The sequence below is a fragment of the Labrus mixtus genome, chromosome 2, assembly GCF_963584025.1.
Source record: "Labrus mixtus chromosome 2, fLabMix1.1, whole genome shotgun sequence".
NCBI classification, from domain to species: domain Eukaryota; kingdom Metazoa; phylum Chordata; class Actinopteri; order Labriformes; family Labridae; genus Labrus; species Labrus mixtus.
Window position 1 is genome coordinate 32083315 of NC_083613.1, and position 11344 is coordinate 32094658.

The following is an 11344-nucleotide window of genomic DNA, read 5'->3' on the forward strand; positions in this document are numbered from 1 at the left end:
TGCCTTGGTCTTGGTCTTGGTCTTGGTCTGCTTGATACTGATACCTGTGAGTAAGGCTTTTATATTGTGGAAATGTCACATCTTAACCTAATATTTCAGGAATCAGACGATATTACTGTGGGCTCAGGCCTGTATCTGTATCTGTATCTGATGGATAAACACAGACACTGAAACTGTGAGCTCTGGGATGGGAGAGCGAGACGACAAATTTTCTTTTGAATTTATCTTAGGATAAGGAAACAAAGACTCCCAAGAGGAACGTGTAAATCTATTATAACCGCTGCTGGAGACTAGAGACCGGCTTGGGTTTATCCGAGGAGAAATGACAGTTTGGATACAAAGGACGGCAACCGCTGCACTTAGAGGCAGCACTTTGTCCAATGACAAAATACCCATCATGCAATGCTCATAAACACAACATACTCTCAGTTTTCTCTTTGTTTTGACATTTCTATTCATGTTTGTCAGACTCTTTAACTGTGCTTCTTCTTCCTGTCTTCCAAGATGTCAGGATGACCTGCCTCTGAAATGAGTTGCCTATTCAAAGATTCCCCTCAAAATGGGAGACATGTTGCCTCCATCTTTATCCAACATACACACACATGTTGCCTCCATCTTTATCCAACACACACACACACACATGTTGCCTCCATCTTTATCCAACATACACACACATGTTGCCTCCATCTTTATCCATCTTCAGCAAACACACACACATGTTGCCTCCATCTTTATCCAACATACACACACATGTTGCCTCCATCTTTATCCATCTTCAGCAAACATACACACATGTTGCCTCCATCTTTAGCCATCAAATCCTTTATTAAGATTGCTGCTCAAAGCTATAACACTTTATTATGTGCTTCCATACCCTTCCTCATTACTAATAATAGGCTATATTGTATTTAACGCCTTGGGCTACTTCAGAAAAAGTGTTATTTTGACCCTCAAACCTCATTAGGTAAATCACATTTTTATGAAGGAGACGTGTTTGGAGTCTAAATGACGCGCAGCAGAGCCATCTTGTGGTTGAAAATAAAAACGCTTTTCAGGAGATATAACTCTGACAGTAATGCGCGAGGAAGGTCGTGGGTTGATTCCTTTATTTCTAAGCGGAAACACCTGTTGCCAATTATCTACTCGTAAGCCAATAAACGACCGAGATCGTTTATTAATGAGATGATGATGATGGACAACTTCGAAAATTAAATAAGACTGGAAATTCTCTTTAATCTTATAGCCCGCGGTAATCTTAGCTCCATGGACGATTACTCACAATCTTCACTCCGAGTGCTGTAGGCACATTTTCTCTCCCTTTCCCCCTCATTTGAGTTTTATTAATCTACTCGCTGCTGATACGATTCTATCAACCTTGGCTGGGGACTATATTATATGTTCATACATTTTGATCCAACGTGCCCAGGCGTGCGCTTTTACGCACACACACACACACACACACACACACACACACACACACACACACACACACACACACACACACACACACACACACACACACACACACACACACACACTCTCTTGAAGGAGCGAGATCATCAACTAATCAACTTCAGCAGCTTGACAGAGCAGAGCAGTCGCAACTCCGCAGAGAGCCTGACGGACTCCGACTGAGGATGCTCTCAGTGGCTCCCGATCCTCATGAACAGAGGTTTTAATCATCATCAGGAGGGACGCAGAGGAATCAAACACGATGCCTCTTCTGCGATGGATTAAACTGTTTCAAATGGGATATTAAGCATCACTCAGAGATTAAGAAGGTTTTTTTCGTTTCGGGCTCTTTCTTTGTGCAGTTTGCTTCCGACTCAGGCACTTGTGAATACTTCTTAACTTGGATTTACTTTTGATTTTTTTTTTCCAGATGGATTATTTAAACCTCTCTAATTTTTCTCTCATAGACTCTAATTCAACAACAACAACAACAGGTAGGTCGAGTAAACAGCGGACTGTAACGTGGTCCAGTCTTATCTACCAGGTCGCTCAACACCACGGAGTGTTTTTTTTTTTAATGCTCAGATCCGTTTTCCCATAAATTCAGCCTCCAGTTAAATCCATTAACTTCCTTATATGTTGACGAGCATAATGAAATATGACTATCTAATAATAATAATAATAATAATAATAATAACAAATTTGATTTATATAGCGCTTTTCTAAATACTCAAAGACGCTTAAATTTAAATCATGTCAAATGAGACTGTGCCACTCTTTCAATATTAATAATGATTTCTCCTAAGGTCATGGATGCAGCTTTATTTGATCAAACATTTAAAACATGAAGGGCAAAGTTTAATTTTTAATATTCCAGTTAAAGATAATTTTGGTCTTAAATAATAATCCCAGATATTTTGCTCCAGTCATCCTTTATGCTGCAAGAGCCAAAGAAAAAAAATACAACCCCCCCCCCCCCACACACACACACACACACACACAGATACACACAGATACACACACAAACATAGGCTATCAATCGTTCCTAGAATAATGGAGCTAATGGAGCCTAAAAGCCAGATGCAGAAATGTCAAAGCGTCTCTAATAACCCCTCACACATAATAATGATCCCCTGATAGAAACTTGTATTGTTCGTTCCCTGCTGCTCTGAAATAATATATTATTATATATATATATATTTGTGAAATAAGGGCTGCATTACAAAGATGTGCAAAATGAAAAAAAAATTGTGATTTCATATCAGCACACAATGTACAATACAGTAAGCCATCATTAAATATGTGTCCTTGTACTTCTTGTCTCCAGTTGTAGATGGGACTCTACATTGCAGCTCCATCCTGCACGTCATCTCTGGCATCATCTGCTTTCTGGGCATCATGGGGAACTGCATCGTCATTTACACCATCATGAAGAAGACCAAGTGCCGGGCCAAACAAACCGTTCCGGATATATTCATCTTGAACCTATCGCTCGTCGATCTCCTGTTTCTCCTCGGGATGCCGTTCCTCATCCACCAGTTGCTGGGCAATGGCACCTGGCACTTTGGAGCGGCTATGTGCACAGTCATCACCGCGCTCGACTCCAACAGCCAGATTGTGAGCACTTACATCCTCACTGCGATGACACTCGACCGTTACCTGGCTACGGTCCATCCCATTCGCTTCAACTACATCCGCACACCTTGTGTGGCGGCGCTGGTGATCGGCTTGGTGTGGGGTCTGTCTTTGCTCACCATCATTCCCGTGTGGATGTACGCCGGCCTGATGACTCTCCCCGATGGCATGGTCGCCTGCGCTCTCCTCCTGCCTGACCCGGTCACCGACATATACTGGTTTACACTCTACCAGTTCTTCTTGGCGTTTGCTATTCCGCTGGCCATCATCTGCCTGGTGTTCTTCAAGATCCTGCAGCACATGTCCACCAGCGTGGCCCCGCTGCCTCCCCGGAGTCTGAGGGTGCGAACCCGGAAGGTGACCCGGATGGCGGTGGCCATCTGCCTGGCGTTCTTCATCTGCTGGGCCCCTTACTACATCCTCCAGCTGGTCCACCTCGGCGTGCAGAAGCCAAGCCTGGCCTTCTCCTACGCCTACAACATAGCCATTAGCATGGGTTATGCTAACAGCTGCATCAACCCATTCCTCTACATCATCCTCAGCGAGACATTTAAGAGGCGGCTCTACAGGGCGGTTCGGCCAATCAACAGAAAGTTCCGCGTGAACCCGAGCACGACAGATGGTGGAAGTGTGAGCGTGAGGATGATTCCTGAGGGGGCTCAGCAGGAGCCGGCGTCAGGGGAGATGATACCATCCAATGTGGCCCCACAGTGAATCATAACCACAGAAGAAGAATGGAAATAATTAGCCCTGCTTATCCTACATCTGATCAGCTCTTTGAATGGAACAATAAGACAATGCAAAGTGTTTTGGTATGATTGCCTAATGTCTGCACATCAGCTCAAAAAGTCATATTTTCATACACTGGGAGCTCAAAGAACCATCCCTAATCCGTAGATTAAACCTGTTCAAACGATAAGATACCGTTATTTACACTGATATGAGTTTGTACGTGTTATGCAGCTAAGAAAACTGTAAAACAGATTTTATATTTATGTTTCAGTGTACATATCTAAAAATCATTCAGCTGTACTTCTTGTGTTTACAACTTGTTCCTTGTGCCATGTTTGTCAGAAAAAAAACCATTTTGAACCGATAAGGTCTGTGAGTAAACACGGCCGCACGACATCAGCCTTTGCGTATCCTGCGGTGGTTTGGAGCGTTGGTTGTGCAGGTCCTCAAAAAATTAACGCTACCCGTCAATACTATCCAGAATGAATATAACCGCTTCAATACAAAACCAAAGCTGTGTAGCATTTTCAGCGCTCAGCGCACACAGCAAAACAAAACAAAAAAACACCCTCGGCTGTCTTTGTCGATGTGCTCGAAGCTGCCACGCTCATCGATGTCGCCTCTTCCTCACTGACCAATCAAAATCAAGAAGGGACGGGGCTTCTGATATCAGCTTTGACAACAACAATGGCGGAGGAGAGGCTCGTCTGACTTTCCAGGTGTGGAGCCGCTGCTAATGCCAGGACCTTGACATTCCTTTCATGTTCTTTGGTGATAGTTCTTTGAATAAAAAGCAAATATTAAGCACGCAGAGCTATCTAAAACTGACCTGAATGTCATTACCGAGGGAATGGAGGTTAATTTTCATAACCTACAGCAACACTGATTGTCAGGTGAGAAGTGCTCTGAAACTGAGGTTGTGGACGCTGACAGCACAAGGACCGCCTTTAGAGGACACAGGCCCTCATTCTCTACTTCAACTTTTATCATTTACCCTTTGGAGACGGAATACAGTATCGCCTAACCAGAGGCAAACGCCTTCGCCTGAATCGACTTTGACGATGGAATTGTTCCCGTCAGCTTATTGGCGTATCGGTCAGAACAGTGGTGTGGGCGGGTTGGACAGCCTGGTCACTCAAGTCATTTGCTTCTAGTGCACAAAATGCACCATGAACTCCTCTTCATTTAGTTTTCCTCCTGGTCAGTTCAAAATAATTACATACCATTTCATAGCTTGAGCACAAACACACGATAAGAGAGGAAACACACACATTTCTGAGCACACTAATCGAGACAAAGACATTCCTGAGACCACAGTGCTCCGAGACCAGGACAAGACAAAGACCAAGGCAGGGGGAGACCGAGACAAGACCATAAATATCAGTAAAAAATCATCAAAAAGTAATCTTGTGTGTAGGGGGTTTGTCACTCTCTTGAGACCAAGACTGATTTTGAGTTCTATCACTAAGTGATTATATGTCTTTACATTGACTGTGTTGAATCTGCTTTATATTTTGTATGTATACAATTTAATTTAGGACTTTACATGACGGGTCAAGGTTAAAAAAAAACTACTGAACTTTCAACCATTTGGAGGGAAAACATTTAGACCAAAGCACCCATATATATTCATCAGGGAAGGAGCAAACTTCTGGTTACTTTAAAAAATAGGAATATTGAGTACTGTGGTTCATGCATCCACATCAACACTCGAGTAAGGCTGAATATAAGGAGACTGTGATTGACATGAAGTACAGCTGGGTGACACATATCACTGCACGTTAAAAATATATGTGCACCCACACGGTACACCCAGCTGCTGTTTGCTGTTGTTGTTGTTGTTGTTGTTGTTGTTGTTGTTGTTGTTGTTGTTTGAGATTTCAGCCGTGTGATGCTGAAGCCTCCAGCAGGTGGTGCTGTCGAGAGCTTTCAAAACGGGATCATTGAAAAGATGCATGAAACGAGCTGTGAGCTTTATGAACCTTAAAATGTTTGCACTGTAAAATACTTGCACAGACATTGTAGCGATGACGGTCTTGTCAGCTTTAATGTTAGTGGGGTCACCTGGGGGGAGGGGTTACTGCCCTTTGTGATGTCACGATGGGAAAATCTCCAAACGGCCTGTTTGAACTCACATTTTCTGAAAAGTGGAGCAGGGAAAAGACAGAGAGGACGGACTTTTCTCATCATTTGGGGGGGTTTGTAAACGGACTAGAGACACACACTGGTGTAAGAAAAACCCGGTGAAGAGTATTTTACATGATATGTGACCTTTTATAAGTAATTTATTTTATTATAAAGTGTAAAAAAGATTGTTAAACTTGCAACATGACTGATGAGAAGCCATGACATTGACTGGGTTTTGATGTTTGAACATAGCTGCTTTGTCTGTGACATTGACTGTTGATTGTTTTTTAAATGTTGCTACAGTATGCATCTGGAGAGTCTAATGCAAATTTCCACTTTTGGCTCACAATAAGGAGTTTTATTCTATTCTGTTCTGTTCTATGTGTACAGTGAGCTGGTCATTACACAGAGTGGAAACATACCTTCTGTCCCCTCACGATTGTTTACTTCAGCCAGCATGAGATCAGAGCGCTATGCAGAGTAAAATTGTAGAGATATTTTCTCCACATTCAGATGCAATCAAAGAGCAAACTGCAGGGAGCAGGACACATGTTGGGCATGTTTGCGCCTGAATATTATCAGAGCTATACCGCAATCTATCTAGTGAATGAGGCCCTCAGTTTCAAGAGCCTCCAGAACAGCAATTATAGGGGGGGGGGGGGGTCAAGTACTTCTATTTGTAGGAATACAGCACAAGCTCTGACAGGATTACACATAGAATGTATAAGACGGTTTAGAAATGCGACCATGAACCCAGCTGCTTATCAAACCACAGCCTGTACAGAAGCGAGAGAGGAAAAGCCTCGAGTCTGAACGTGCCACTTTGTCTAAATGTTGACCAAAACAAACTGGGATTCTTTGTCGCTCTGTGTCTGAACTGTCTATTTATTGATGAATAGCTTAATGTGTGTCCTGTAAAAAATTAAAGGTTAGATTTGTATTGAACAACTGTCTGTCTCGTGATTTCACGTAGAACACATTTCCCATCCTCAGAACTATTTCAGGGAGAGACTTCGTTATGAGTCAACTATTTATTTTACAAATGTAGAAAAGGTTGTAGTGAACATTCCTCCCTTTGTTTGATTTCTGCAGTGTTAATATTTAAAATGTCATGAAGTTTAAAGGATGAATGTGCGATATTTTACACATTACTACAGCAGAAATCCAGTCTCTCCTGTGTAAATGTGTCTCTGAGTCATGACTGTCTACAATGAGGGAGAAGCTCGAGTCCCGCTGGCTGTGTTGTTGTCAGCGCCGTGTTTACATGGACGGGACGGCCGGCTCCTCCCCTTGTGTATAAAAGCTGTTTTAGTCAAGAACTAGAGAAGAAGAACATACTCACTGATTATTTGGATGTTACATAAGTCTCTTTAGATCACGAACACTCTGTGTCAGTTTATGTTCAACATGAAGCTACGAGCTAACTAAAGAGCGCTAACATTAGCATGCTAACACAAGAATGCAGGACACAGCTGATTGCAGCTCGAGCAAAGAACAATTTTGTCCGCCTCTTGCGCTTAATGGTGCTTAACTGTGGTGCGTTCTAACTGAACTTCGTCTGAACGCGAGTGTTGAGGGGTTGGAGGTGTGTCTCTGGAGGAGGCGTGGCCTAACAGTAGTTTGTTTTGGTTTCATGCTGGTGCTCAAGGGCGACATCTACTGGGTCAAAAAGTCTCACATTCTTCCTTTAAAGTCTCTTCTGTGTGGGGAAGTTGAGACACAGAACGCATGAAGCCATGTGACGTCACATGAAGGTTTTTTCAAGCCCATGTTGTGGATAGATTCCCAATGAACTAGGTCACAGGTTTCCTCGCTCATCAGGAGCTATCGACTGCACCTGTGATGTTCTTACAGCTAACGACTGATGACAATCAGCTGGGCTGGGAGGTGATATAGTGGAGGTTGAAGTTACTCTGCTCAGATAATTGTGTGTCTCCGCAGAGTCCACACAATCAGTTGGCTTTCTGTGTTTTTCTGTTTGAATGAAAAACACATTTTTCTTTCAGTCTTATTTGACTCATTTCATCACCCCTCTGATCATTGACGTCCACTTCTCTTCTCTTTTGTTTTGGCTCCAATTTGTGTCTGTCTTTCATTTTGATAGAATCAGTGGGTGGTTTTTTGAAAGGCTATGATCTTCTGCTGCCTTGATTTAAAACTCTTTGTTATAGCGTACAAGTCTGATATGTTCAAAAGAACAGCAGACATTCATTTTCAAAGCCTCATCAGTGTCATGACTTCAGTTTTAGTTAATGGATCACCGGGGTAAAAGAGGGGCTGCTCGCTCTGTAGAATGACAGGCTGCAGACAAAAGAGCCTGCTGCGTTATAATGACCACAGCTGTGTCATTTAAGACCTCATTTTATTTTATTTTTTCATGTGCAAAGCCATTTTAAAATGGAGATAATTACAGGGTATTTATCCGTGGTCATAACAGGGCAGTGACTGTTCTGTGTGCGGGTCAGAGAGGACACCACGGGAGAAAAGTCACAAATGTAAAGTGCATAAAAATGTTAATAATATAACTGAGCCTTCAGTGATTAAATGTTAAATTCAAAGATTTGAGATGAATTTTATTTGTCACAAAAGAAAAAGGAGGATGTTTAAAAGGCATGGTGGAAAAACAGAAATGTGCCAGAAGGATTAATGATGTAGATTTACCCTGAGGCCAGTAGGGGGCCCCCAACTTTAAACCACAGCAGTAGCTCAAAATGTGCAAATTATGCAATGACAGTAGGATACCTCCCTAAGGGGCCCCCATCTGACAGCACTACCTCTCATTTAAGTCTGGGAGTGAAAAATCAAAGAAACAAAAAGGACGCGTCAGGAAACTGGTCGACATATTGGTGATGAATGCTGGTTGGAAGGGCCCCCAATTAATTTTTGGCCTAGGGCCCCAACCGACTCTAGGATCGCCTCTGGATTTACCCCGTGGCCCGCAAATTCCAAATTTGCCATCACCCAAGTCTTTTGAAGGTGGAAGGAACTGACCAGCTGGAGCGATCCATCAGAGGTGATGAGCGCCTCATGAAGTTGCTCCAACAAGAGACTTTTTAGTAACGTATATTTGATGCTGTGGTGCTCCAAATGTGTGTGCTGTAAAAACAGGTTTTTTTTTTTAATGTGGTGTGTATGTGACTTCCTGTGTTCCTGCAGCCAGCCTCTAGTGGACACTCGATGAACTGCAGGATTTTGCACTTCTGCATCGGCTTCATTCTGCATCGGCTTTTTCAACACCGGCGGTTGCCGCTTTGTTGTTGATGATGGGGAGGTGTTGACAGCACTCTGTTCTTCTTATGATGTACTAAACCTTTTGTGAGGGATAAACCAAATTCCTACATATTTCTGCTTTAAGTCTTTGATGATGTAAAGTGTTTTTTTCGGCAGATATAACGCTATTTCAAACAGCACAGACAGAGTGGAAATTACAGCTATGAATTATTTATTTATTGTAAATGACTGTTTGTTTCAGACTAGAATTGAATCTGTGAAAACAGATAATTCCAGCAGCTGCATTAATCATTCATTTCGTTGCATTTGCATATGAAAGTGATGAATTGAGGGTTTTCTCAGAAGGTCAAGCAACATTGCATAATCAGGCAGACTTCACATACTCTTCAGTATAAACAAGTTGTGTATCTGTCAGGGGAGAAAAGTGAGATACTGCACTGGTGAGAGTGTATTCATTTAATATCTTTGGAGTTTTTTGCCTTTTTTTGCATAGGACAGTTGAAGAGATACAGGAAACTATATGATGTTATTCTAACTATTGTTTGATTTAAAGCTCTGTGGAAGAGCGTACAAGTCTGATATGGAGAATAAAAGAACAGCAGACATCAGTGTCATGTCTTTTTAGTTAATGGATGCCCGGGGTTAAAGAGGAGCTGCTCACTCTGTTGAATGACAGACTGCACAAGAGCCTGCTGTGTCTCTCTGCTGTTTTATCATGACCACAGCTGTGTCATTAGGTCACATTAGAAGTCTCTTATTAAATCACCAATGCCATGTTAAAATGGAGCCCTCCTTATGTTGATCCTGGAGAGTATAGCACAACTTATCCAGAAGAAAAGATGCAATATAAAAAAGTCACACAGGCGTAAACATGTTGATGATCCCATTTTATAGTTTGTATTTAAAATGCACACATGTTGGGGCTGGTTGTATAAGGAAGCTGATAATCTTAAAATGAATATAAATCTGAAATCTTTCCAAGAAGCTTTTTGTGTCTTTTTGTTGACCAATTTAAAAACAGAAAAGAAATTAAATGATTGGGTCCAGTGAGGAATGAACTGAGGCACTGCTTCAATAAAATCCTTCAGATCGCCCCGAGAGAGAGAGAGCGAGAGAGAGAGCGAGAGAGAGAGAGCGAGAGAGAGAGAGAGAGAGAGAGAGAGAGAGAGAGAGAGACAGAGAAAAGCGGTGAATCGAATGACAAACAAAACTTTCTCTTCACTCTTTCATATGAGATGGGGCATTGACAGATTGTCTCCTGGGTGAGCCTAAGCTAAGAGTGCTGCTGATAGAAAATAAATGGATTTCTAGATCTGGGGACAAAGAGGAACTGAGGAAGTGACGAATGGAATTTAAAAAAGACAATGAGGCAGGAGAGGAGGAGAGGAATGAAAGAGGTCCGACAACAGAGGACTGCCACAGAGGTCTGGGGGTGACTGAAAACAATCTAGAGCCTCTGCAAAGGTGATGGACGCCCTGAAGTAGAGAATCCTGGGAATGAACTGGAGAGAAAATGAACTTGTTGTTTTTCACTAGAATTCATTGGAGAGACTAGAAAGTACCAATCACATCCTCTCTGGCTTCTACCCCCCAAACTAATCTTGAATTTAAAGGAGGCTAGCAGGTTAGCATCAGTTGAATGACCTGTTCAACTTATTCCGATTGTTCCACCTTTACTTTTCTTACTTTAGCCGCTACAGGTCAATGCTCCTGCTCCTGCTCACTATCTATTGTACATTCAGAATGTAATCCAGAAAATAATTGAACTCTCCACTCTGTCCGGGAGGGAGAGAAATGCACCACCATTGTTGTTGGCAACGCTGATATCAGAAGCCCCTTTCTTGACGCTGATTGGTCGATGAGGAAGAAGTGCAGTGACAAAAGTTGAACTATTTTCAACTGAGAGCGCTGTAAATGCAGTGACATGAAAAAGCTGATGCCGAGGGCGTTTTAGCACTCAGGACGTTGAACTACATTGGTTTTGTTTAAAAATGGGCGCCGTGTGTGTGTGGACTCCACCAAAGATAAATGGAAATACATTTTAAAAGGTATTTTGACTTTGGGTTGGTACTTTTCCTCCAGATCCACTTTTTAAGATTTTGGTTGAAATTGTCTTTAGGTCCTGACAGAAATTAATAACTCAAGTTCTCTGAGAAAGAAACAAAAA

The 11344-nt window shown here is 42.3% G+C and overlaps 1 protein-coding gene across 1 annotated transcript; it reads left to right on the forward strand.

Annotated features, from left to right (window-relative positions):
* Positions 1-1564: 1564 nt before the first annotated feature.
* mchr1a (melanin-concentrating hormone receptor 1a) lies at positions 1565-5435 on the forward strand. The gene is made up of 2 exons (XM_061062119.1): positions 1565-1946; positions 2786-5435. Exons 1-2 carry the CDS (start codon positions 1883-1885, stop codon positions 3799-3801), a joined length of 1080 nt encoding a protein of 359 aa, XP_060918102.1. The 5' UTR covers positions 1565-1882; the 3' UTR covers positions 3802-5435.
* Positions 5436-11344: the final 5909 nt, after the last annotated feature.